The sequence below is a fragment of the Nothobranchius furzeri genome, chromosome 6, assembly GCF_043380555.1.
Source record: "Nothobranchius furzeri strain GRZ-AD chromosome 6, NfurGRZ-RIMD1, whole genome shotgun sequence".
NCBI lineage: Eukaryota > Metazoa > Chordata > Actinopteri > Cyprinodontiformes > Nothobranchiidae > Nothobranchius > Nothobranchius furzeri.
The window spans coordinates 75,216,861-75,243,544 of NC_091746.1; the positions used below are offsets into that span (position 1 = coordinate 75,216,861).

At 45.5% G+C, this 26,684-nt stretch overlaps 2 protein-coding genes across 2 annotated transcripts in view; both read right to left on the reverse strand.

Moving 5' to 3' along the window:
* Window positions 1–6,028, reverse strand: part of zgc:92275 (cholesterol 7-desaturase nvd) — a gene marked incomplete in the record, with an annotated part of 12,791 nt that extends 6,763 nt beyond the window's left edge. Inside the window, 1 exon segment of the mRNA XM_070552565.1 lies at window positions 4,843–6,028. Within this exon segment, the coding sequence (XP_070408666.1) occupies window positions 4,843–5,236 (394 nt within the window).
* A 7,091-nt stretch (window positions 6,029–13,119) lies between these two features.
* On the reverse strand, window positions 13,120–25,860 carry cel.1 (carboxyl ester lipase, tandem duplicate 1). The gene is made up of 11 exons (XM_015943504.3): window positions 25,730–25,860; window positions 25,415–25,562; window positions 22,845–22,964; window positions 22,145–22,342; window positions 21,938–22,068; window positions 21,729–21,836; window positions 21,533–21,647; window positions 18,081–18,267; window positions 17,796–17,999; window positions 13,430–13,639; window positions 13,120–13,354 (listed from the first exon to the last, which is right to left on the reverse strand). The coding sequence occupies exons 1-11, from the start codon at window positions 25,790–25,792 to the stop codon at window positions 13,171–13,173; spliced, it is 1,668 nt and encodes a 555-aa protein (XP_015798990.1). The 5' UTR covers window positions 25,793–25,860; the 3' UTR covers window positions 13,120–13,170.
* Window positions 25,861–26,684: the final 824 nt, after the last annotated feature.

Consider the following 26,684-nt stretch of genomic DNA (forward strand, 5'->3'; position numbering starts at 1 on the left):
AGCTCCCTATATGTATTATATAATTCACTTATTGCACCATATTTAAACTATTGTATAGAAATCTGGGGCACAACATACAAAACTTATACTAATTCTATCTATATATTGCAAAAAAAAAGCAATAAGAATCATTACAAGGAGTAATTACAGAGATCCATCTAACCCGTTATTCATAAAAAAAAAAAACATTAAAATTCTATGGCCTAGTGGACGACAATATTTCTAAATTTATGTATAATGCAAACAAAAAAAAACCTTCCTAAAAATCTTCCTAGAAGATTTATAAAAAGACAGACTAAATATGAACTAAAAGGACATGAATTATTTACAATACCTAAGCATAGAATAATTATAAAGGAGCGCTGTGTCTCTATATATGGAGTTAAATATGGAATAAGCTAGGTAATGTAATCAAGGATGCAAAAACAATATTTACTTTCAAATAACTAATTAAAAATAAAATACTGGAATCATATACGTGCAAATCAATTATATTAAAAAATACCTACATAAATAAATAAACAAAGCTATAGAAGATGTGTGTAGGTATATTCATGTGTGTTTGTATAAATATGTATGTATGTTTGTTTTTGTGTATATGTAGTGGATACGTGCATATCTATATGTGTATGTATATATGAAGTATGTGCGACCATATGGGCATGCGATGCACTTTAACGTATATATGTATGAACGGGTATATGTGCAAAAATCCTGTTGCTTTTTGAATTATTATTACTATTAATTTTTTCGTTCTTCTTTGGAAATTGAACTCGGGTTAGCTAACCAGTCAAGCAATTACTTTGTATAGGCTCATTTATAATTATTGTTATTTCATTGTAAAGATGCCATTTTAGTTAAAACGGAACAGATAACATACATTTTCTTCTTTCTGTTCCCTTTTCATTTTCTTGGTTTGAGAAACCTCATTTTATTTGCTAGTATTGTTTTTTTTTTGTTTGTTTTTTTGGTAATAAATGAAATAAATTAAAAAAATTACGGCATTGTGAGTCCTTTACTATAGAGAAACAGCTGTGGCGCTCCTGTTGCCTGCAGGGGGCAAGTGCCTCTGATTGGCTAACAGTATCATGACTCTTCTGCTGCCTTCATTCGCTCTTCCAACTTTGATGTTTTGTCTCCACAGATGTATTTATTGATTTGGTGACTAAATGGTTTCTATGGGTGTGAGAGTGTGAATGGTTGTGTGTCCCTATGATGGACTGCACACATGTCCAGGGTGTCTCAGCCTTTCATCTGATTAACATGTGATCCTACTGACAGACATGTGGTTTTTGGAAAATGTTATTAAATGAATAAACAAATGAATGCATTTTTTAAAATGAAAATGTAATACTTACAAATTTAAGAGATGTTTAAATAAATCATTAGAGTCTCTTACTATAACTTTAACATTATTTTAATTATTATTTGTTTCTTTTTCTCTCAATTATATTTTAAATCATTTTTTATTTTAATTTTTTATTTTTGTCCTTGTGATTTTTATCTTGAGAGGTACTAGATTGTTTCTTCTTCTTTTATTATTATTATTATTATTATTATTATTATTATTATTATTATTATTATTATTATTATTATTATTATTATGACCATCTTGACCCCAAATTATACATTTTTTTTAGAAAAGAAAAAGATTTGTTGCTTTTCTCAGGGTGAGGACGTTAAAGGGTTAAAAACACACTGATTCTAGTTCTGGGGGCCGATACTGATTTGGATTAGCAGTGGTGCATTCATGGACTGAGACAGAAAATCAGAGTTTTCAGATTATTGTCTCTCACCGTCTAACCTGATCGTGCTGATTGTTGATGCATCTTTGACACTCAGCCGGATTAATTCTGCTGCAGGGTAAAAACTGCTGCCAAGCAGGTTTCACTCTAAATATAGTTAGCTGCATTCTGGTTCCAACTTTTAAATGACGCTGCTGACAGCTTTATTTCATCTGACTCAGCTTGTTATAAATAAAATGAAATAAATAGGTGAGGGATCAGACAAAGAGCAGCCCGAAGACCTCTTATGATGAATTATATAAATGGAAACCGTGTTCCCTCACCCGGACGTGGGTCACCGGGGCCCCCCTCTGGAGCCAGGCCTGGAGGTGGGGCACCTTGGCGAGCGCCTGGTGGCCGGGCTTTCACCCATGGAGCCCGGCCGGGCACAGCCCGTAGAGGAAACATGGGTCCCCCTTCCCATGGGCTCACCGCTTGTGGGAGGGGCCAAAGGGGTCGGGTGCAGTGTGTGACGGGTGGTAGTCGAGGGCGGGGACCTTGGCGGTCTGATCCTCGGCTACAGAAGCTGGCTCTTGGCACATGGAACGTCACCTCTCTGGTGGGGGAGGAGCCTGACTTGGTGTGTGAGGTTGAGAGGTTCAGACTAGATATAGTCTGACTCACCTCATTGCATGGCTCTGGCTCTGGAACCAGTTTCCTTGAGAGGGGTTGGACTTTCTACCATTCCCACTGAGAGGCGTCGAGCAGGGGTGGGCATACTAGTTGCCCCCCATCTTGGTGCCTGTACGTTGGGGTTTACCCCAGTGAATGAGAGGGTAGCCTCCCTCCGCCTACGTGTGGGGGGACGGGTTCTGACTGTGGTCTGTGCTTATGCACCAAACTACAGTTCAGACTACCCACCCTTTTTGGAGACCTTGGAGGGGGTGCTGGAGAGCGCTCCTTCCGGTGACTCCCTCGTTCTGCTGGGGGACTTTAACGCTCACGTGGGCAACGACAGTGAGCCCTGGAGAGGTGTGGTTGGGAGGAACAACCACCTGATCTGAATTCGAGTGGTGTTTTGTTATTGGACTTCTGTGCCAGTCATGGATTGTCCATAATGAACACCATGCTCAGACATAAAGGTGTCCATATGTGCTCTCGGCACCAGGATATCTTAGGCCGCAGCTCGATGATCAACTTTGTTGTTTCATCTGACCTGCGGCCGCATGTCTTGGACACTCGGGTGAAGAGAGGGGCGGAGCTGTCAACTGATCACTACCTGGTGGTGAGTTGGCTCAGATGGTGGGGGAGGATGCCGGTCAGACCAGGGGGGGAGCAGCGTGCTACCAACACTATCTATAGTGGGGACGGTGTGCTGCTGACCTCTACTCAGGACGTTGTGGATCGGTGGGCAGAATACTTCGAAGACCTCCTCAATCCCACTGAAAACATCTTCCAGTGAGGAAGCAGAGTCTGGGGACTTTGGGTTGGCCTCTCAAATCTCTGGTGCTGAGGTCACTGAGGTGGTTAAAAAGCTCCTCTGTGGCAAGGCTCCAGGGGTGGATGAGATCCGCCCGGAGTTCCTTAAGGCTCTGGATGTTGTGGGGCTGTGTTGGCTGATGTGGCTCTGCAATATCGCGTGGACATCAGGGGCAGTCCCACAGGACTGGCAGACCGGGGTGGTGGTACCCTTATATAAAAAGGGGACCGCAGGGTGTGTTCCAACTACAGGGGGATCACACTCCTGAGCCTTCCTGGTAAGGTCTGTTCAGGGGTTCTGGAGAGGAGGGTCCGTCGGATTGTTGAACTTCAGATTCAGGAGGAGCAATGTGGTCTTGGTCCTGGCCGTGGAACACTGGACCAGCTCTATACCCTTAGGGGGATCCTGCAGGGTGCGTGGGAATTTGCCCAACCAGTCTACATGTGTTTTGTGGATTTGGAGAAGGCATTTGACCGCGTCCCTCGGGGGGCCCTGTGGGGGGTACTCCAGGAGTATGGGGTACCGGGCCCTCTGATACGGGCTGTTAGGTCCCTGTATGACCGGTGTCAGAGCTTGGTCCGCATTGCCGGCAGTAAGTCGGGCTCGTTCCCAGTGAGAGTTGGACTCCGCCAAGGCTGCCCTTTGTCACCGATTCTGTTCATAACCTTAATGGGCAGGATTTCTAGGTGCAGCCAAGGTGTGGAGGGGATCTTGGTGGCCTGAGGATCAGGTCTCTGCTTTTTGCAGATGATGTGGTCCTGTTGGCTTCATCAGAACGTGATCTTCAGCTTTCGCTGGAGCGGTTCGCAGCTGAGTGTGAAGCAGCTGGGATGAGAATCAGCTCCTCCAAATCTGAGACCATGGTCTTGATTCGGAAAAGGGTAGAATGCCTTCTCCGGGTCAGGGATGAGGTCCTGCCCCAAGTGGAGGAGTTTAAGTATCTCGGGGTCTTGTTCACGAGTGAGGGAAAACTGGAGAGTGAGATCGATAGGCAGATTGGTGCTGCATCTGCAGTGATGCGGGCGTTGTACCGGTCTGTCGTGGTGAAGAGAGAGCTGAGTCAGAAGGAGAAGCTCTTGATTTACCGGTCGATCTACGTTCCTACCCTCGCCTATGGTCACGAGCTTTGGGTAGTGACCGAAAGAACGAGATCGCAGATACAAGCGGCCGAAATGAGTTTTCTCCGAAGAGTGGCTGGGCTCTCCCTTAGAGATAGGGTGAGAAGCTCGGTCATTCGGGAGGGGCTCGGAGTAGACCCGCTGCTCCTCCACATCAAGAGGTGCCAGTTGAGGTGGCTCGGGCATCTGGTCAGGATGCCTCCTGGACGCCTCCCTGGTGAGGTTTTCCGGGCACGTCCAACCAGGAGGAGACCTAAAGGTAAACCCAGGACACGGTGGAGGGACTATGTCTCTCACCTGGCCAGAGAACACCTTGGGATTCCCCTGGAGGAGCTGGCCCAAGTGGCTGGGGAGAGGGAAGTCTGGGCCTCTCGCTCTCACTGCCCCAGCGACCCGACTCCAGATAAGCGGATGAAAATGGATGGATGGATAAAATAAAATAAAATAAAACCTTTTTGAGTTTGTTCGTTATTATTATTGTTGCAAGTGGGTTTTAGTGGGAAATAAAAAGTTGTCATACCTAGAAAGGAGACACTTTTGACCTCTCCTCTGTGCAGCATGGGGGAGTGCAGGACCCGGTACCAGCCGTTCGGATAAACCGGAGGGACGTCTCCGACTCTCCTCCTCCGGCGCATCTCGTTCGCAGCCCGCGCTTTGGAGCGACCGTCCTCGGCCACGTATCCCACATCATGGAGCGGTCTGACGAGCTCCAGCGGGCAGAAGAGCAGCCGGTACAGCCAGCCCGCAACCAGGAGGGACACTCCGACAACGACACAGAGCATGGCCCGCTGCGCCACAGCGCGGAGTCCCGCATCCACCTGCGTCAGGGGGATGCGGGACTCCGCGCTGTGCGTAATGAGCGTGATACCCACACACAGACAGAAAACAGCAGCAGCAGCAGCCATGCTGGACATGTTGTCCCTGACACTCACCAGCTCACCATCAAACTTTCAGTTAAGAGACGGATTTGTTAGAAAGCCACGCCTGGTTCCCACCTGCTGCTCCGGAACACCCACCTGGGAGGGGGTGGGGGTGCGTGATGGGTTCCGCAGACAAACAGGTCATAAGGCTGAAGACGCTGGGTTCTTGTTTTAGTGAAACAGGAAATAACGCTTTAAAGTAAAAATGAAAATGAAATAAGTTTACTGGTTTTAGAATCAAATGTGCCTTTATTGTGACAAGCTCAGCAGTTTTATTTTTACTTTTAAAATCACATTTCATCATGAAGACATATTTAAAGAGATTGAAATTCAAAACAAACGTGTTTTCACCATGACGTTATTCAGTGATTAGACAAATATTTATTTCCGTCCACCAGTCAGACACACAACTAACTTTTTACTTTCCCCTAAAATCGAATTAAGAAAACGATTGTTTTACACTAAACCAATAAAAACAAACACGCATCTGTCATTAAAACTGATATTTAAATCAAGCCTATTTTATTTTCATGTTTGGTTGAACTTTATCTAAAGTCCACAGCACCTTCATGTCCTGCATCCTCACTGATAAGAGCAGAACTTTTCTATCTTTTATCAAAAGCACCCGTGTGACGAAACACGAACATTTATCAGCTCTTTAGCTGCAGCTCAGCTGATTGTAGGGTTTTGTTTGTGCTCCAATTTTTCATGAGACTGACAAAGATCTAAAATTCATTCCAGATACACAATATCACCATTTCTCTCAAACATTGTTCACAAATCAGTCTAAACGTATGATAGTGAGCACTTCTGCTTTGCTGAGATAATCCATCCCACCACACAGGTGTGCCACATCAAGATACTGATTTGACATCATGAGTAGTGCACAGGTGTACCTTAGACTGCCCACAATAAAAGGCCACCCTGGAATGTGCAGTTATTTGCTTTATTGGGGGTCTGGGGACTCAGAAGCAGTCAGTATCTGGTGTGACCACCATTTGCCACATGCAGTGCAACACATCTTCTTCGCATAGAGTTTATCAGATTGTCAATTGTGGCCTGTGGAATGTTGTTCCACTCCTCTTCAATGGCTGTGTGAAGTTGTTGGATATGAGTGGGAACTGGTACACGCTGTCGTATACGCCGGTCAAGCACATCCCAAACATGCTCAACGGGTGACATGTCCGGTGAGTATGCTGGCCATGCAAGAACTGGGACATTTTCAGCTTCCAAGAATTGTGTACAGATCCTTGCAACATGGGGCCGTGCATTATCTTGCTGAAACATGAGGTGATGTTCATGGATGTACGGCACAACAATGGGCCTCAGGATCTCATCACGGTATCTCTGTGCATTCAAAATGCCATCAATAAAATGCACCTGTGTTCTTCGTCCATAACAGATGCCTGCCCATACCATAACCCCACCACCACCATGGGCCACTCAATCCAAAGCGCTCACCCACACGACGCCACACACGCTGTCTGCCATCTGCCCTGAACAATGTAAACCGAGATTCATCCATGAAGAGAACACCTCTCCAACGTGCCAGACTCAAGTCTGTTACGGCGACGAGCTGGAGTCAGGTCAAGACCCCGATGAGGACGACGAGCATGCAGTTGAGCTTCCCTGAGACGGTTTCTGACAGTTTGTGTAGAAATTGTTTGGTTATGCAAACCAATTGTTTCAGCAGCTGTCTGAGTGGCTGGTCTCAGACGATCTTGGAGGTGAACCTGCTGGATGTGGAGGTCCTGGGCTGGTGTGGTTACACGTTGTCTGCGGTTGTGAGGCCGGTTGGATGTACTGCCATATTCTCTGAAATGCCTTTGGAGACGGCTTATGGTGGAGAAATGAACATTCAATGCACGAGCAACAGATCTGGTTGACATTCCTGCTGTCAGCATGCCAATTGCACGCTCCCTCAATGCTTGTGGCATCTGTGGCATTTTGCTGCGAGACAAAACTGCACATTCCAGGATGGCCTTTTATTGTGGGCAGTATAAGGTACACCTGTGCACTACTCATGATGTCGGATCAGCATCTTGATGTGGCACACCTGTGAGGTGGGATGGATTATCTCAGCAAAGCAGAAGTGCTCACTATCACACATTTAGACTGATTTGTGATAATTGTTTGAGAGAAATGGTAATATTGTGTATCTGGAATGAATTTTAGATTTTTAAGTCCATCTCATGAAAAATCGGAGCAGAAACAAAGGTGTTGCGTTTATATTTTTGTTGAGTGTGGAAACTGAACCGAAGAGAAAGTGGAAATGCTTCAGTAAAAACTTACTACGTCCCACTCTCACCTTAATCTTCATATTTTTATTGTAAATGTAGTAAATTTACATTATATCACAGCTCTGGTTTGTCCTAAATGAAAAAAAAACTAAATAATAATAATGATGACTGCAAAAGTAAGAAAAAAATCTTAAAAAACTAAAATACTTAAAAATAAAGAAATGTGATCCAAGCTGCAGCAAAAAAACTAGCCTGGCAAGCCAGACTAAATAAATAAAGCTTGAGAAGCTCGGTCATCCGGGAGGGGCTCGGAGTAGATCTGCTGCTCATCCATGTCGAGAGGAGCCAGTTGAGGTGGCCTGAACGCCTCCCTGGTGAAGTTTTCCGGGCATGTCCAACCTGAGGGGACCTAAAGGAAGACCCAGGACATGGTGGAGGGACTATGTCTCTCAGCTGGCCAGGGAACGCCTTGGGATTCCCCCAGAGGAGCTGGCCCAAGTGGCTGGGTAGAGGGAAGTCTGGGCTTCCCTGCTTAGGCTGCTGCCCCCACGACAAGACCCCGGTTAAGTGGATGAACATGGATGGATGGATGAAAAATAAATGTATGGTCCGTCTCACTAGCTGTTAGCGCTCAATCAGGTCAGGACACATCTGTTTCTTCACAATGAGGGTGTTCAGAGAGCCGCCTGCAGCAGGTAAGACCTTCATTGTCAAACATTTCTGAAAGAACCCCACTGGAATCCCAGAACACCGCTGGATCCCGTCCAGACTGAAGAGCAGTTTGGCCTCGAGGGTCGGGCAACAATCCCAGAAACTCGATGATCTGAACTCACGATCACACACCCAAACGCAGCATCGCTGAACTGGTGCAAACCCTCAAAAATCCCCTTTTATTATGAGTTCAGAGGCAAACAATGATAGCGTGTACTCCTTTATGTCACATTTATTATGTTTTAGTGGTAATGAGGAAAATCACAGGTTCAGCAGGGTTGTTGTATTCAGAAAATATCATTTGACACATTAAGCTCCCTCCCTCGTGAGCCGGTATGGACCAGCGAGTAGACAACGGAAGGATGGACGGACATTAAACTGTCATTAAGGTTAAGTTTCACCACCAAGAACAGATTGGAGTGTGTGTGTGTGTGTGTGTGTGTGTGTGTGCCAACGCTGCTGAAACATCCATGTCAGTAGTTAGAAGATTCAAAAACAAGAAATATTATTTAGCTTCTCCATAAATAATTTAACATCGCATTTCAAAGGTCCTCAGATCGAAGAACGATGATTCAGCATTCCGGAAGAAGAAAGCTTCGCGGGAGCAGAGGTCAGACGAACGAAGCCAACAGGGAAAAGGTTTGAGCAAAGGAGTGATGAGAAACCAGGAACAGGAGGAAACCTGGAGATGAAACAGGAAGTACGCGCACAAACAGGAACGCCAAATTAAACAATAATTCAACCATCTGCAAATGAAGTTTGAAGACAAAGTTCATTTTCATTCCCGTGTTTCAGCATTTAAACGTGCTGCTTGGTGTAGAATAATTCTGCCTGGTTTTTACACTCCAGTCAAAAGTGTTTTTAGATCAAAGATTTTTCATTTAGACTTTCAGCTTTTCACCAGTCAGAAATAAAAATAATCAAACAGAATTCTGCCAAAAAACGTAAATAAAGACATCTGGAGTTTGTTGTTGTTTGTTTTAGGGAGAAACAAGTTATAAGTTGTTCTGTTTTCAATGATAAACTGCTCAGCTTCTATCGCCAACTAAACAAAGGCAATCTTTGTTCAGTTCTGCGAGATAAAAGAAACAAACTTCCTGTTCTGTTACGCCATGGTTAGCACGTTAGCATAGCAGCTAGCTACTGGTCACTAGAGTTACATTTAACATAAAGGGAGGGAGAGAGAGACAGAGTGAGTGAGTGAGTGAGTGAGTGAGTGAGTGAGTGAGTGAGTGAGTGAGTGAGTGAGTGAGTGAGTGAGTGAGTGAGTGAGTGAGTGGAGAGACATTCAGACAGAGTGAGTGAGTTGGTGAGTGGGGGGGAGAGAGAGAGAGAGAGTGAATGAGTGAGTGAGTGAGTGAGTTGGTGAGTGAGAGAGTAAGTGAGTGAGCGAGAGAGAAAGTGAGTGAGAGACAGAGTGAAAGAGTGAGAGAACCAGTGAGTGAGTGAGTGAGAGAGAGTGAGTGAGCGAGTGAGAGAGAGAGAGTGAGTGAGCGAGTGAGTGAGTGAGAGAGTGAGAGAGAGAGAGAGTGAGTGAGTGAGAGAGTGGTATCTAACTTGAACGTGTTGATTAATAATTTTCTTTTTAACCTCCTGAGACGTCGGTGTCCGTGTGGTCCATGTTCAGTGCGGTACACACTCTGTGACCTTTAACCTGTACACAAGCAGACCGGCTGTGTCTCAGACTGAGGACACCTGTGATGCTGGTTAGGTCACACCTGGGTTTACCAGCTCCTTAAGGTCACCGTGCTTTAGGCTAAAGTCGTTAGTTTGTTGTCCCAAATTTAAAAAGTCCAACCTTCAGTCTGACCGACTCTTGTCCGTGTGGCTTTCTCCTGCCTCAGCTGAAGGGTACCGACTATTTGGCCCACGTCTGCTTGCAGCGTTCTGATGGCTTTGTTCTAAAAACGATTGCGTGATGTGACTCGAAGTGTTTGGGACAAGATTTTGACATATCACCTGTCTGGTGTCGCAACAGTAACTCATAATTAAGAAGGTGCAAGCTTCAAGGTGCAGGCTCTGACAGGAGAACATTCGTTGATTGACAGATCATAAATAATTCATCACAACAGTCAAACATGTGAGATTCTGCACAATCTGCTGGTGCTTCTCTGCAGAAAAAACTCAACGTTATTTTTAATTAGATCAGATGTGGATTAAGCATAAAGGTCAATTATGTCAGTTTGAGTTGCTTACTTTTAGGCCTAGTCCACACGTAGCCGGGTTTTTTAAAAACGAATATCCGCCCCTCCAGAAACTTGCATCCACACCACCTCATTTAAAAAAAAAAAAACTCTGTCCACACGTACCCGGATAAATGCGTTGTTAAGGACATGCCAGACCTGTAGGCGGCAGTACTTCCCCCGTTCTTAACCTCGTCCTTCGTCTGTGGTCTTCCGCAAGGAGCAGTAATTCCACTTTTAAAAACAAACAAGCAGAAAGCGCTTGGACAATTGATGGATCGGGTAATGACAGAGCGCAGCTCGGAGGGCTTCCATGCTGTCGGCTAGTGTAAACACAGGTCGCACACGTGATGTCAGCATTTTTTGTCGCGGAAAGTGACGTTGCGGACCTTAAAACTCCGGTTTTGTCTGTCCACACGCAGACACCCAAAACGGAGAAAACGCAGACCTTCACTTTAGCCGGAGTTTTTAAAAAGATCCGTTTTCGTGTGGATGACAGGCCAAAACGTAGAAAAATATCTACGTTTTGGCAGATCCTCGGCTACGTGTGGACAGGGCCTTAATTTAGTGCAACTTTTATTTTGAAAAGGTGCAATTTGAGTCAAAGATAAGAAGAAAAGGACAATAAAGTTTAACTATATTAGTCACATTTAGAAGGAATTCAACATTGATCAGAACAATCCAGTACTTTTGGGATTAATAAAAAAGATTTTAGTAAATGATAACTAATAATTACATTTATAAACATATTTGAAGAAGAAATTAGCTTTTGTATAGCACCTCTCAAGATAAAATCACAAGACGCTTTACATGAACAATAAATAAATAAATTAAAAACAAAATAAAATAGAGAAAAGTTAAAAATTGTGATTAAAAAATGCGAGGAAAGGAAGAAAGACAATGAACAAGAAAAGGGTGATCGGTGGATCCGGGATAGGCAGAACTGGAAGAAAGAGCTGAATGAGGAGGAGCGATGAAGAATCAGTGCAAGAGGCGGCCTGAACAGACGAGTTATCAGCTGCTTTTTAAACATCCTGTTTGTAAATTTGATGTTTTATTGAATAATTTCTTGTTTTTGTGGTAAGACTACAATGCAATGATACACACAACAACTTTCATAATTCAACATTATTTGGAGTTTTAATCTATGAACGTATTTGGTACAGTTATGTTAAACAGTCTTTAGCACCACCTGCTGGTTTCTTTCTGAACTAACTATGAAAACAATGTCAAAGTGACAATGTGTGTTCTTCCTGGCGATAGGGGGCAGTAGATACCTAAATTGTTGCAAGCAAGCAGTATTTTGATGTTGGAGTAAGACCTTACCAACGGATGCCCATTAGGGTCAAAAGGCCCAGGGCAGAGCAAACGTCAGCAAAATAAAAAGCACATTAGACTCCCTTTCATTACTGGCAACAGGTGAAGAGGTAAATGTGCAAATCAACGTTTAAGAAGGGTGAAAGTTTTGTAATCGTTTGTTACAGGTCAGTAAATGCATTTTGTCCTCAAGGGCTCCCGTAGAAAGAAACATGACGTCTAATAAGGCATCGCCCAGATACTTAGACCGGGTCCCGTGTATTTTAGACCAGATTTTTATGCTTATATATTAAGAAGCTGCCAATATTTTTCAGCAACTGGGCATCATTTAATTTATTTTCAACAACATTTAATGGATATTTCCAGAGATTGACAATACAAACTACACACTGTCCCTTTAAGAGTCCCATTAGTCGTCGCACACTGGTGAAATGATTTCTCCGCGTTTGACCCATCCCCTGGGGTAGCCGTGAGCTGCAGACACAGCTACACGCTGGGACTATTTGGTGGTTTAACCCACCAACTTCAGCCCTTCATGCTGAGCATCAAGTGGGGAGGCATTGGGTCCCATTCTTAAGAGTCTTTGGTATGACCTAACAGTAGATTTGGACCCATGATCTCTCAGTCTCAGGGTAGACTCATACCACTCAACCACTGAGATGCTTTATCTGAATAAAACCACAAAAAAATATATGTTCTTGGCTGATCTGACTTTAATCTTTCATGATTAACGGCTCTCGCCGGAGCGGTTCGCAGCCAACTATGAAGCAGCTGGGATGAGAAGCAGCTCCTCCAAATCACTGGTGCTGCGTCTGCAGGGATGCGGGCGTTGTACCGGTCTGTCGTGGTGAAGAGAGAGCTGAGTCAGAAGGCGAAGCTCTCAATTTACTGGTTGATCTACGTTCCTACCCTCACCTATGGTCATGAGCTTTGGGTAGAGACCGAAAGAACGAGATCGCGGATACAAGCGGCCGAAATGAGTTTTCTCCGAAGAGTGGCTGGGCTCTCCCTTAGAGATAGGGTGAGAAGTTCGGTCATTTGGGAGGGGCTGAGAGTAGACCCGCTGCTCCTCCGCATTGAGATGAGCCAGTTGAGGTGGCTCGGGCATCTGGTCAGGACGCCTCCCTGGTGAGGTTTTCCAGCACGTCCAAACTGGAGAAGACCTAAAGGTAGACCCAGGACACGGTGGAGGGACTATGTCTCTCACCTGGCCAGGGAACGCCTTGGGATTCCCCCGGAGGAGCTGGCCCAAGTGGCTGGGGAGAGGGAAGTCTGGGCCTCCCTGCTTGGGCTGCTGCCTCTGCGACCGCGATAAGTGGCCAATATGGATGGATGATTAACTCAGAAATAGGTGACTTTAATGACCTACTAAATATATTTTTTTGCAAATTGAGGCACGAGTCTATAAATAAAACCCAGGAAAATGTTTTAGCAACTTTCTTGCATTTATTTTTTATAAATTCACACTCTGAGCTCTTTATTCTGCATGGACTGTAGGAAGGTTGGGCAGGACGCTGGTCCAGAAGTTCACAAAACGCATCCTCAGCTTCTGTCCCACGTAGCCCTTGTCCATCTTGGAGTTGATCTCCAGGAACTGATGTCCAGTGGAAGTGAATGCAGGCCAGCTGACGGGAACGCTCAGACCTCCTTTGTTAGGGTCTCTGTAAACAGGAAAAGGAGATGGGAAACGGAAGTGATGCCAGTTTCTATTTCACTTTCTACAAACTGCATTTTACCCCGTTTTGGCAAAGTTTGTCCAGTAGGCAATCATGTATCTGGAGACATCTCGGTGGCGCGGCCAGTATCCCAGAGGGGTGGTGAAAGGCTTTCCGAACACGTACTGCAGGTCGTCAGCGTGGTCAGCTCCCAGCCAGCTGGGGAAGGGCTTGGTGAGGCCTCCCAAACGGTTTGGTTCAGAGAAGATGTAGGAGTAGGTGCGTCCAGATCTTTGGTGATGGAACACAAGAGGACCTGGTTTTTAATAGAAACTCCACTGATCCCACAATGGTATAAGAGGGTTAAAAAACTAATGAGGAGCAAATATCCTTCACCTTAAGTAACTGTCTGAGATGAGCAGAAGACAAAACCCCTGAAACTCTGAAAATGGAACACTTGTGATGACGTTTGAGCAAATTTTCTCGTAACAATTCGGTCACGTCATCGTCGTCTTCCTCCGCTTATCCAGGTCCGGGTCGCGGGGGCAGCATCCCAACTAGGGAGCTCCAGACCGTCCTCTCCCCGGCCACCTCCACCAGCTCCTCCGGCAGGACCCCAAGGCGTTCCCGGACCAGATTGGAGATGTAACCTCTCCAACGTGTCCTGGGTCGACCCGGGGGCCTCCTGCCGGCAGGACATGCCCGAAACACCTCCCCAGGGAGGCGTCCAGGAGGCATCCTGACCAGATGCCCAAACCACCTCAACTGGCTCCTTTCGATCCGGAGGAGCAGCGGTTCTACTCCGAGTCCCTCCCGAATGTCCGAGCTCCTCACCCTATCTCTAAGGCTGAGCCCGGCCACCCTACGGAGGAAACTCATTTCGGCCGCTTGTATCCGCGATCTCGTTCTTTCGGTCACATTTTCTAAATCATGTCTCAGTTTGTAAAGAATTGACCCTAAATTTGAGAACAACTTGGTCTCATAATGCTCTCAAGATAGTCTCACATTTCTCACACGATCTGACTTAATTGACAGGGACCTGAGATGAGTTTGACATGCCCGAGAAGAGTTTGTGACTATTTTTGAGAAGATTTTTCTGGCTAATTTTTTAAATACCTTCAAATTTGAAGAAACGCAGTCCTCAGCTACCCGTGCGTTAAAGAATTACACCGAATAGGGCCTGCACTTGTTATTTCTACTCATTTCCTCTAGTGGTTCACAATGCTGGTCCTGGAGGGCCGGTCTCCAGCATGTTTTAGTTGTTCCTCTGCTCAAACACACTTGATTCGGAGGTTGAATCACCTGTGCAGCAGCTCCAATCCAATCCAATTTTATTTATAAAGCGCATTCACAAGGCTTTACAACCAAACAAGGCGCTGTACACTAAAAAGTTGGTTAATTAAACCGGCGGTATACAAACATGTCGAACTCAGATAAAAGATAAAAAGGAAAAACAACAAAATTCCCAAAGCTAACAGCTAAGAATCAATAAGACACAGGGTGAATAAAAAATTCGAAAACATTTTTAAAAAGAACCTCAATAGTACGGAAGTTGATATTGTAAAGTCCATTTTTAAACAGTGCAGATGTAAGTGAGGTTCATAATTATGTGGTATACGCTAGGTTGAAGTAGTGAGTTTTCAGACGTGATTTAAAAATGCTAGCTGTTGGTGCTTGCTCATCAGCTCATCAGGCTCTGCAGAAGCCTGTTAACCAGTTAGAGTTAAATCAGTTTCTCGCTGTGCTCAGACGGGTGGCAACTAGTCGGAGACAAAAGGTTTCATTCCATTTTTCTCCACTTATCCAGGGTCGGGTCACGGGGCAGCAGCCTAAGAGGCCCAGAACTCCCTCTCCCCATCCACTTGGGCCAGCTCCTCCGGGGGAATCCCAAGGCACCCCCTGGCCAGCTGCAAAACACAGTCCCACCAGCATTTCCTGGGTCCTCTTTTAGGTCTTCTCCCGGAAAACCTCACCAGGGAGGTGTCCAGGAGGCAGACTAACTATACGCCCGAGTCAACTCAACTGGCTAGTCTAGATGTGGAGGAGCAGCAGATCTACTCTTTTGTTCAGCACCCAAAGCTTGCAACCATAGGTGAGGGTTGTAACGTAGATCAACCGGTAAATCGAGAGCTTCACCTTCCAGCTCAGCTCTCTCTTCACCACGACAGACCGGTGCAACGCCCACATCACTGCAGGTGCAGCATTAATCCGCCTGTCGATCTTGTGCTCCATCTTTCCCTCACTCCTACACAAGACCCTGAGATACTTCAACTCCTCCACTTGAGGCAGGACCTCATTCCTGATCTGGAGAAGGCATTCTACCCTTTTCCGACTCAAGCCCATGATCTCGGATTTAGAGGAGCTGATTCTCATCCCAGCTGATTTACACTCGGCTGCGAAGCGCTCCAGCGAAAGATCATGTTCTAGTGAAGCCAGCAGGACCACATTACCTGCAAAAAGCAGAGACCCGATCCTTGGGACAGAACCAAGCTCTGACCTAACAGCCCGTATCAGAGGGCGTGGCAGGGTAACCCATCCCCAAAGAAACAAGGTCCAGCACTTTCTCTAAAGCAGGGGAGGGGAACCCTGGTCCATCGAGGGCCGCTATCCAGCATATTTTAGTTTCAACCCTGCATCATCACACCTGATTTCAATCAGCAGGTGATTAACAGGCTTCTGCAGAGCCTGATGAGCTGCAGAAAAGGTGAATCAACCTCTGAATCAGAAGTGTTAGAGCAAAGACATGCAGGACACCGGCCCTCGAGGACCAGGGTTCCCCACCCCTGCTCTAAAGCCACAACCCCCCCAAACCCCCCCAACCCCCCTATGGGTAAAGAGCTGGTCCAGTGTTCCACGGCCAGGACAAAAAGCACATTGCTCCTCCTGAATCTGAAGTTCGACTAGCCGATGAACCCTCCTCTCCAGAACCCCGTATACAGCAGACCTTACCAGGGAGGCTCAGGAGTGCGATCCCCCTGTAGCTGGAACACACCCTGCAGTCCTCCAGCGGGTTCAGGAGTTGCTGCAACGGCAGGCAACGACCACCCTGCATCTGCAGCTCCGGTCAGCCGCCTCGAACCTTAGAATCAATGTCCCCCACCCCCCCTGGAACGTTTTGGAAGCTCTATCGGAGCTGGGAATTAAAGCTCCCTCTGACAGGAGACTGATGTTCTCAGCAGACCCTCACAATTTGTTTGGGCTTGCCAGGTCTGACCGGCTTCCTCCCCCACCATCAAAGCCAACTCACCACCACATACTGGTGGTGGTGGTGGTTGCAATTTTGTTGCCCTCAAAATTTTAGGTTAGCAGTTTTGACTCTAAAAAGTCACAAAATAGTTTAATTGGTCTCCAACTCCTACTTGCCAAACAGCATCTGAATTCCACGGACACAGAAGAAAGGCCTTGTGATCCAGGCACAGAAGTAGAGAAAGTGCAAACGTTTCAATACGTTTCATGAAGGAATGCCCGGGGGGACGCGGGCTTTACGGGGACACAACCCCTCACACGCAGCTCCTTCACACAGCTAGCACGTCTTCATTTTGCTGCAGATGGAAATTTGTTTTGTCAGTTCTCAAAGACAGTTGGTGAAACAACTACAACCACAGCGCTTGTCTTAAAAGAAAAGATGTAATATCAGTTTAGAACAAAGACAAAATGAACACGCTTAATATAATTGGTGAAACACTTGAGCAACTTTAGAATATTTGGTTTACGTGGCAGCGCAAATGTTGGGTTAAAAACAACAAATATATAAACAACTAGCTCACATACTGTAAAGGATTCAATACAGAGTTTAAAGAGCAAGTCACCCCCTACCAGATTCTTACTCAACTCCCACTTCCTGTTGAAAAATGCAACAGATGCTGTTGCCTAGCAGACCGAGAGGGCGGAGCCGCTAACAAATACACACACACACACACACACACACACGCTCACAACGACATTGTGACATCATATGGTACCAGCTAACGTTCTAGGGTACCTCTTAGCCAATAGCGATGGCAGATTTAAATTCAAATGCAGTGCAGAGTTTTTACCTGACGACGGCACAACACTGACAGTTTTAGGCAGATTATTTAAATTTTAACTAAAATGTACTAAAGTGCAAAACTATTGACTACACGTGTCTGCAGCACGATTAGACACGCATTTATATAGTTTATCAGAAAAAATAAAGTTGATTTGGGGGTGACTTGCTCTTTAATGAAACTAGGAAGGTTTTCAGATATTTGTTTTCTGGATTCTCCAAACTGAAATCGAGAAGTTTAGTTCTTCAAAACCAATTATAGTTTCATATGTGTATCTATATAGATATATACATACAGAATGTGTGTGTGTGTGTGTGTGTGTGTGTGTGTGTGTGTGTGTGTGTGTGTGTGTGTGTGTGTGTGTGTGTGTGTGTGTGTGTGTGTGTGTGTGTGTGTGTGTGTGTTGACCATATTCTCACGTGGCATTGGCAGCATGAAGGTAAAGGGTTGCCTGGGTGGGAATCAGGAAGATGTAGTCCGTCTCGATGTCCACGACGGTTTTCTTGACGGCCTCCCTGCTGGGCTTCGATCCCCATTCATAGGTGTAGGTGGAGTAGGCGTTCTCAGAGCCAAGCGTGCCCTTGTCTTTAGTCAAAGCAGCCAAGAGCCTCTTCACATCTTCACTGAATCAGGAAGAAAAAGTTTCAGAAGTTCTGTACGGTGGGCTGGATAAACCTGTTCCAGATCTTATGAGCTGGACTCACGTTGGAGTATCCACCAGATGGGAGTTTACTGATGCAACATCAAAACCAGTGAAGATGTGTCCGTCCATGTCATTGACTCCAGCCAAGTAGTCGATGGCAGCGGTGTTGTGGAACAGGTTGTGAGGCTCATCAGGAAGGAAGTCGCCATCGACAACGGGAGACAGGATCAAGTTGTACACTAGAGGGCCTGGAAAGTTCAGACGAGTCCCCTTACATGATGCTGACTGTTCACTTTTTATGGTATTTACAAAAATGATAAAGAGCATGTAAGTAATGGGTAACACCAAAAATATGTGGGAGAACATTCAGTAAATCGTGTTCACTTCACACAGTAAACAATCCAACACAGGTCAGTTCATTAAGCCAATCAGTAAATGCTTCCTGTATAAGGAACCCAGCAAATCGCATCGAGTCACTGACTAGTAGTCTTATCCTTCAGCATGTGAATGCGTGTGTGCGTGGATGAATGACTGCTCGCCGGTCTGGCGGTCTAGTGGAACTGCCCCTGATGTCCACGCAATGTTGCAGAGCCGCATTAGCCAACATGGCTCCACAGAATCCAGAGTCTTAAGGAACTCCAGGCAGATTTCACTCATTCCTGGGGCCCTACCACTCAGGAGCTTGTTGACCACTTTGGTGACCTCAGCACCAGAGACTGCTGAAAGACGTGGGATTGAAGAGGTCTCCACCCACTGATCCACAACGTCCTGAGTTGAAATCAGCAGCGGACCATCTCTACTGTTGGTAGTGTACTGCTTTACCCTTCTGAGACGCCAGATGGTGAACCAGAATTTCAACGAAGCCTTAATGAAGTCTCCATAGCCTCACCAAACTCCTCCTACTCCTTCCGTGTGGACTGCCGGTACCCAATAGCTGCCTCTGGACACCCACACCTGGAGAAGGCCAAAAAGACCCAATACGACTTCTTCAGCTTGATGGCATCCCTAAACGTTGGTGTCCACCAGCTGGTTTGGGGGTTACTGCCACGACAGGCACCAACTACCCTGCGGCCCCAGCTCTGGTCAGCTGCTCGACAATGGAAGCACGGAACATGGCCCACGCTGACTCAGTTTCCTCTGCCTCCTCGGAGTGCATTCAAAGTTCTGTCAGGGGTAGGAAATGAAGATTCAGACAGAAGACTTCTGCCCAGAAGAGCAAAGGAGTCACAAAGGGAGTGCTCTCCAGCACCCCTTCCAAGGACTCCAAAATGATTGGGTAGTCTGACTTGCAGTTTGGGGAATAAGCACAAACAACAATCAGGACCCATCCCTCCACATGTTTGCGGAAGGAGGCTGCCCACTCTTTCACCAGTGGGGGCAACTCCAGAGTGGTAGTATCCAACCCCGCTTGATGAAACTGGTTCCAGAACAAGAGCGATGTGTTGGGGTGAGTCTGACTCTATAGCCCTCGGCCTCACCCACCAACTCAGGCTCTTACCCCACCACAGAGGTGACATTCCACATGGCGAGGGCCAGCTTCTGTAGCCGAGGTTCAGACCGTCAAGGTCCCTGACTTCTGCCACCGCCCATCTCACATTGCACCCAACACACATTCACACACTGGTGATGATGAACTACGATGTAGCCACAGCTGTCCTGGGGCGCACTGACAGAGGCAAGGCTGCCTTACACAGGCTTCACCGGTCCCTCTGACCACCATCAGCAGGCAAGGGGGGTTAAGTTGCCCAGGACACAACCATTGTGACAGACAGAGCTCAAACCTGCAACCCTCCAGTTTTGGGGTGGGCACCTACAGTTGTGGTCAGAAGTTTACATACACTTGTAAAAAATATAATATAATGGCTCTACTGAGTGTCCCGTTATTTCTAAAACTCTGATTTTTCTCTGATAGAGTGATTGGAACAGATACTTCTTTGTCACAAAAACATTCATGAAGTTTGGTTCTTTAATGTCTTTATTATGGGTTAACAGAGAAAAGTGATCACATTTGCTGGGTCACAAATATACATACAGCAGTGCTAACATTTGGTTACATGTCCCTTAACCATTTTCACTTCAATTAGGCGCTTTTGGTAGCCATCCACAAGCTTCTGGTTGAATCTTTGACCACTCCTCTTGACAGAATTGGTGGAGTTCAGTTAAATTTCATGGCTTTCTGACATGGACTTGTTTCTTCAGCACTGTCCACATGTTTTCAACGGGGTTTAAGTCAGGACTCTGGGAAGGCCATTCTAAAACCCTTATTCTAGCCTGATTTAGCCATTCCTTTACCACTTTTGATGTGTGTTTGGGGTCATTGTCCTGTTGGAACACCCAACTGCGCCCAAGACCCAACCTTCGTGCTGATGATTTGAGGTTATGTTGAAGAATGTGAAGGTAATCCTCCTTCTTCATTATCCCATTTACTCTCTGTAAAGCACCAGTTCCATTGGCAGCAAAACAGCCCCACAGCATAATATTCCCACCACCATGCTTGACTGTAGGCATGGTGTTCTTGGGGTTAAAGGCCTCACCTTTTCTCCTCCAAACATATTGCTGGGCATTGTGGCCAAAAAGCTCGATTTTCGTTTCGTCTGACCACAGAACTTTCCTCCAGAAGGTCTTATCTTTGTCCATGTGATCAGCAGCAAACTTCAGTCGAGCCTTAAGGTGCCGCTTTTGGAGCAAGGGCTTCCTTCTTGCACGGCAGCCTCTCAGTCCATGGAGATGCAAAACACGTTTGACTGTGGACAATGACACCTGTGTTCCAGCAGCTTCTAATTCTTGGCAGATGTGCTTTTTGGTGATTCTTGGTTCACTCTTTACCCTCCTGACCAATTTTCTCTCAGCAGCAGGTGATAGCTTGCGTTTTCTTCCTGATCTTGGCAGTGATGAAACAGTGCCATGCACCTTATACTTACAAACAATTGTTTGTACTGTTGCTCTTGGGACCTGCAGCTGCTTTGAAATGGCCCCAAGTGACTTTCCTGACTTGTTCAAGTCAATAATTCGCTTTTTCAGATCCATGCTGAGCTCCTTTGACTTTCCCATTGTAGCGTTTGTGGGCGTTTGTATCCAATGAGCCCTATTTACCTGGCCTAAGAGAAGTCACCCGCTGTAGTCACTCATAATCACTCACAAGATGTTAAGAGGCCATGCTATGAAGCTCAGTTCACTGACACGTTTCTAAGTCACCAAAATTGCTAGTTCATGTTGCTGTATGTATATTTGTGACCCAGCAAATGTGATCACTTTTCTCTGTTAACCCATAATAAAGACATTAAAGAACCAAACTTCATGAATGTTTTTTGTGACAAAGAAGTATCTGTTCCAATCACTCTATCAGAGAAAATCAGAGTTTTAGAAATAACGGGACACTCAGTAGAGCCATTATATTATATTTTTTACAAGTGTATGTAAACTTCTGACCACAACTGTAACTCCTCTGCCATTTGAACAAACAAATTAAAGAATGAATGAGTTTTCCACCATTTAAGCGAGAGTGAAGCTTACTGTCAGGAGAGGCGGTCAGATTGAGCACTCCCGCCTTCGTCAGGTGAACGGGATCTGTCATCTTCAGACACGCTCCCATGGACGCATCGGTGGGGCAGCCGACTTTAACGGCAACCTGAAGAGCAGGTTCCAGAACATTTCCACTACTGATGCTTTAAAGCATTTATTTTAATCAAAGTGAAGAGAAGATGTGTACCTCTTCAGCAAACTTGCGAGGGTTTTTGTTGATCGCCCAGGGACAAAGAGCGACTCCACTTTGGGAGATGGCTCTCTTGAAAAGCCCTTTGTTGTGAGGAGAAAGAGTCTAAATAAACAGAAACAAACATGCTTCAATACAGTCAATTTATTTAGAATGATTTAGAGAATAATAACCTTTAAAATTCACTGGATGTCAAAAAATCTCACCTGAAGACTGACGCTGGCTCCTCCTGCAGACTCTCCAAAGACTGTGATGTTGTCTGGGTCTCCACCGAAGGACCGGATGTTCCTGTGCACCCAGGCGATGGCAGCATGCTGGTCCCACAGGCCATAATTACCTAAACAACTAAATTAAGTTAAACAAGCCGTGTTTCCTTTGAACGACTGGTCTTTTAGTCCTTGACTGGTACCTACCAGGCAAACTAGAGTCTCCGGTGCTCAGGAAACCCAATGTTCCCACACGGTATCCAAATGTCACCACAATAACATTTCCTCGGTCTGCGATTTCCTGCCCGCTGTAGAGATAATTATCCAGGAAGTTAGCTCCCATCGAGCCACCAAGCAAGAATGCTCCTCCATAGATCCAAACCATGACAGGCAGATTGGTGGACACTGAAAAGAATGTTTCTTGATATAATTCTGATGTTTGAAACACTTTTGCACTTAACCTGACCTTAACCGGGCTAACCGACAACACCTGTGAGGGGAAACCTAATGGCTGGGGCTGTTGGCTGCTTGGCTTGGCAAGGCTTTCTCACATAAATGCTTGATGTTACACATGCTATGGTTATTGTTGATATTCATTAGATACATCATCTCCTCCACTTGAGGTAGGACCTTGTTCCTAACCTGGAGAAGGCATTCTCCCATTTATCGATTCAAGACCATAGTCTCGGATTTATAGATGTTGTTATTTCTAATATATTCTACAAAACCAGTCAAGTTCAGTTTCCAATACAAGATCGAAGCATCCCGGACGAGTCCCCAATTTCCAAAACTTCTATTGTTGAGAGGTTTAAGAGTTTTATTATTTTAAAAAGTGTTGCCTATGTTAAAGCCTAGCAGCAAACTATAGCACTGTTTGGCCAGTGTGAATGCAAGTGAGTAACCCTACCCTTGCTGCCATGAGGAACCCAAATGTTCAGGTAAAGACAATCCTCGTTGCCTCTGACGTCGTTCATCAGAAGGTTGAGTTGAAGGCATCTGTTTCTGTACTCTGTGGCCTTCAGAATACCTGATCAGGGACAGAAACATGAGAAGACCAGAGAAATGTGAGTGAAACTATGATGCATCAGAATATTCTCAGGACCAGTAGTTTTTCTGTTAAAACTGAAAAAATTTAATAGAATTCCCAAAGGGATGGCAAAGTATCATTATCTATTGTTTCACATTGTGAACCGTAATTGTCAATTGTTTTATACTTGGGGAGGGGGGCTGGGATGGGAATTTGGGATCTATGGGGACATTTTAATCTGTGAAGCACTTTGAGTTGCATTTTTTGTATGAAAAGTGCTATATACATAAAGTTGATTTGATAATTTGATTTGAACATAATTTTGGAGCAGTCAGCAGCAGTCCAGTCCTTTTTGTCTTCAGCCCAGGCGAGACGCCTCTGAGGCTGTCTCTTGTTCTCGAGTGGCTTGACACAAGGACTGCGACAGCTGAAACCAGGTCTTGCATAAATCTGTGTGGTGGTTCTTGAAGCACTGACTCCAGCTGCAGTCCACTCTTTGTGAACCTCCCCTTCATTTTTGAATGGTTTGGTTGCACAATCCTCTCCAGGGGTGGTTATCCCTGTTGCTTGTACACATTTTTCTACCACATCTTGCTCTTCCCTTCACCTCTCTAATGTGCTCAGACACAAAGCTCTGTGAGCAGCCAGCCTCTTTAGCAGTGACCTTATATGTCTTGCCCTCCTTGTGCAAGGTGTCAATGGTCATCTTTTGGACAACTGTCAAGTCAGCAGTCTTTGCCATGATTGTGTGGCCTACAGAACTAAACTGAAATCATTGAAAGGCTTTTGCAGGTGTTTTGATTAGCTGAGCAGAGTGTGGCACCAGGTGTTTTCAACATTGAACCTTTTCACAGTATTCTAATTTCTGAGATACTGAATTTGGGATTTCCATTAGTTTTCAGTTATAATCATTAAAATTAAATAAACATTTCAAATCAGTCTGTGTGTAATGAATGAATCTAATATATGTGGAATGGAATTGCTGAAATAAATCACTTTTGTCATGATAATCTAATTTTACCTGTAAATACAGTCTTCGGTTTGAATCCTGGATGCACCCTTTCCATACTGAGTTAGCATGTTCTCTCCATGTATGTGAGAGGTTTCTTCAGGTCCTCAATGGCCGGGTGGTATGAGTGTGCGTCCCGAGACTGGGAGGTTAAACTACACGGTCGGGTCATATCAGAGACTTTAAAATAGGACCCAATGTCTCCCTGCTTGACCCTCAGCATTAAGGGGTTCAATTGGGGGAAGTTAAACTACCAAGTAGTTCCTGAGCACGGCAGTGTCTGCAGCTCACCGCTCCCCCAGGGGATGGGTCAAATACGAAGGACAAATTTCACCACACACACACACCAGTTTGTGTGACAACTGTTGGGACAATTATCTTTAATCACATCTTCTTATATTTTATCATTTTGCAAAGTCTTGTAAGTTTTTGTTTATAAAATAAAATTGTTCAGAGTTGCAGAAATCCAAGTCTAAAGAGGAATATTATGTAAAACTTGGCATTTGTACCCTTTTATGCTGCCCTGCGGGGTTCTACAGCCTCTAGAAACACTCGAAACACGAACAAAACCGTACGTCCATGCTCTGTTAGAGTTTGGTTTCAGGAATAATTTGCCTCTAAGAGCCATTTGAAAATGTCTTATTGTGATGTCACATTGAGGAACCAAAGCATAGACACCCCAACCCCACCACCTGTCCACACCTATGGAGGCTCCAACTCCAACATGAGGAGCAGCAGATGTACTCTAAGCTCCTCCCAATGCATCCACACTCCTCACCTCACTGCTGCCACATGGGGGGGGGGGGGGGGGGGGGCAGCAAAAGCTTGTTTGCATTAAAGTGACAGAGCCCTAAAACGGCTCGTTCTGGAAGGTACCGAGACTGTAAAGAACAAAGCTGCTTAAATGTCCTTTTCTGACAGGATTGATGCTTTTTCATTTGTATGTTCGTTCTATGTGATCCGTCAGATTTCATTGCTTGGTTCTTTTCTGAACACAGCATGGTAAAGATTTGTTTTTACCTTTTAAGCTGACGAGTTTTGGCTAACGCTGCAGCTTTCCTCAGAGCAGGACAAACAAATCTTTACTACTCTGTGTTTCGAAAACAACCAAGCAACGAGGTGCATGCAATTTTAAAGACTATAGAACAAATGAAAGGTCAAACATGTCTGCTTTAACTGAAAGAAAGATATTTGTTTGGACAAAGCAAACTCTTCCTGGAGCGTATGAAATCGTTTTTCTTGAATTCTCTTTTTCCATTTCATCACAAAACATAATGTTAGCATAAGTGGCTAATTTAGCTAACCTCAAACAAGAGAAGAGTCCCAAGACAAACTTGTAATTAGGTGGCAGATTAGCACGATATTGGTGTTTTAGAGGTAAAGGTCAGGTATGGTGTTTAGAGTTCTAGCGAGAGGTGAAAGTTCATGTCAGGTGACCCACCATCCCAGCCAGGGTGACGCTGTGGCTTCTCAAACCTTCCAGGGATCCCGGCAAAGGGAATGCCTTTAAAAACATCCATGCGACGGAACAATCCAAGGGAGATGCTTTTCCCCGTCACCATCCCTCCCTCGGTGTAAACAACCCCGAGCTTTAGGACAAAGGAAACAGAAACAGAGCAGGTAAACAGGACTTCATGTCAGTGAGGTAAGTGTTTGCAAAGGTGCAAGAATAGTTGCACAAAAATGCTTAAACTCGTATTGTTTAATTCACCATAAAGATATAAAACTGATCTGATGTGCAGCAATTCTCACTTACAGAGGCGGCGGAGACTGTCTCCAGCAAAAGTACAACAGCGGCCAAAATCCCCAGAACGGCCATCGTGAAGTCCCTGTGAGAGACCAGCTGAGCGCCAGCCACACTTTTATAAAGGCGTAAAACACACACACACACACACACACACACACACACACGCACACACACGCACACACAGCGCTCCATACACTCACAGACCCTCAACCCCCACCCCCATGCATCCAGCCCCCACACACCCACAAACACACCCACACGCACCTGCACACACATCCAGCCCACACAAACACACCCACACACGCCCCTCCACCACCACCAATAACTGAAGGGCAGTTATTAAATATGCTGATGATTCGGTAGTGGTACGCCTCCTGAGAGAAGGGGAACACAGCCATGGACCTGTTCTTGAGGATTTCATCTCTTGGTGTGATGAATCATATCCACAACTTCATGTCATTAAAACAAAAGACATGATCATGGACTTTAGAAGGAAGCCACAACAACAGCGTGATCTTTCCATAATTAAAGGTCAAACTATTGAGCAGGTGACATCATATAAATATTTGGGGACAATTAAGGACAGGGAGCTGGATTTAGAGGAAAACGGTGATGCTGTGGGTGAGAACGGCCAGCAGCGTTTGTACCGCCTTAGAAAACTGGCCTGACTGCATGTGGACAGGACTATAATGTCCACGTTTTATTGTTCTTTTACTGAAAGTGTTTCATCTTTTCCTTAGCCTCGTGGTCTGGTCAGGCCACTCGTAAACAAAAGGAAACGCTGAACAGGATAGTAAAGCTGCTTGGAAAACCAGGAAAAGTGTGGCACAGCTGTTCAGCGGACAGGTAGAGAGGGTTGCTAAAGCGGTTGTTAGGGACACGGCCCCCCCCACTGCATGCCCAGTTTACGCTCCTGCCATCTGGACGGAGACCTGTTGTGCCAAGGTGCAGGACCAGGAGGTAC

Coding starts and splice junctions, on each gene's coding strand:
- cel.1 (XM_015943504.3), bottom strand. CDS start 25,792: ATGGCCGTTCTGGGGATTTTGGCCGCTGTTGTACTTTTGCTGGAGACA. Junction 21,648..21,728: donor CTCGCAAGTTTGCTGAAGAG/GTACACATCTTC, acceptor CCTGCTCTTCAG/GTTGCCGTTAAAGTCGGCTG. Junction 18,000..18,080: donor CATCTGGTGGATACTCCAAC/GTGAGTCCAGCT, acceptor TTCCTGATTCAG/TGAAGATGTGAAGAGGCTCT.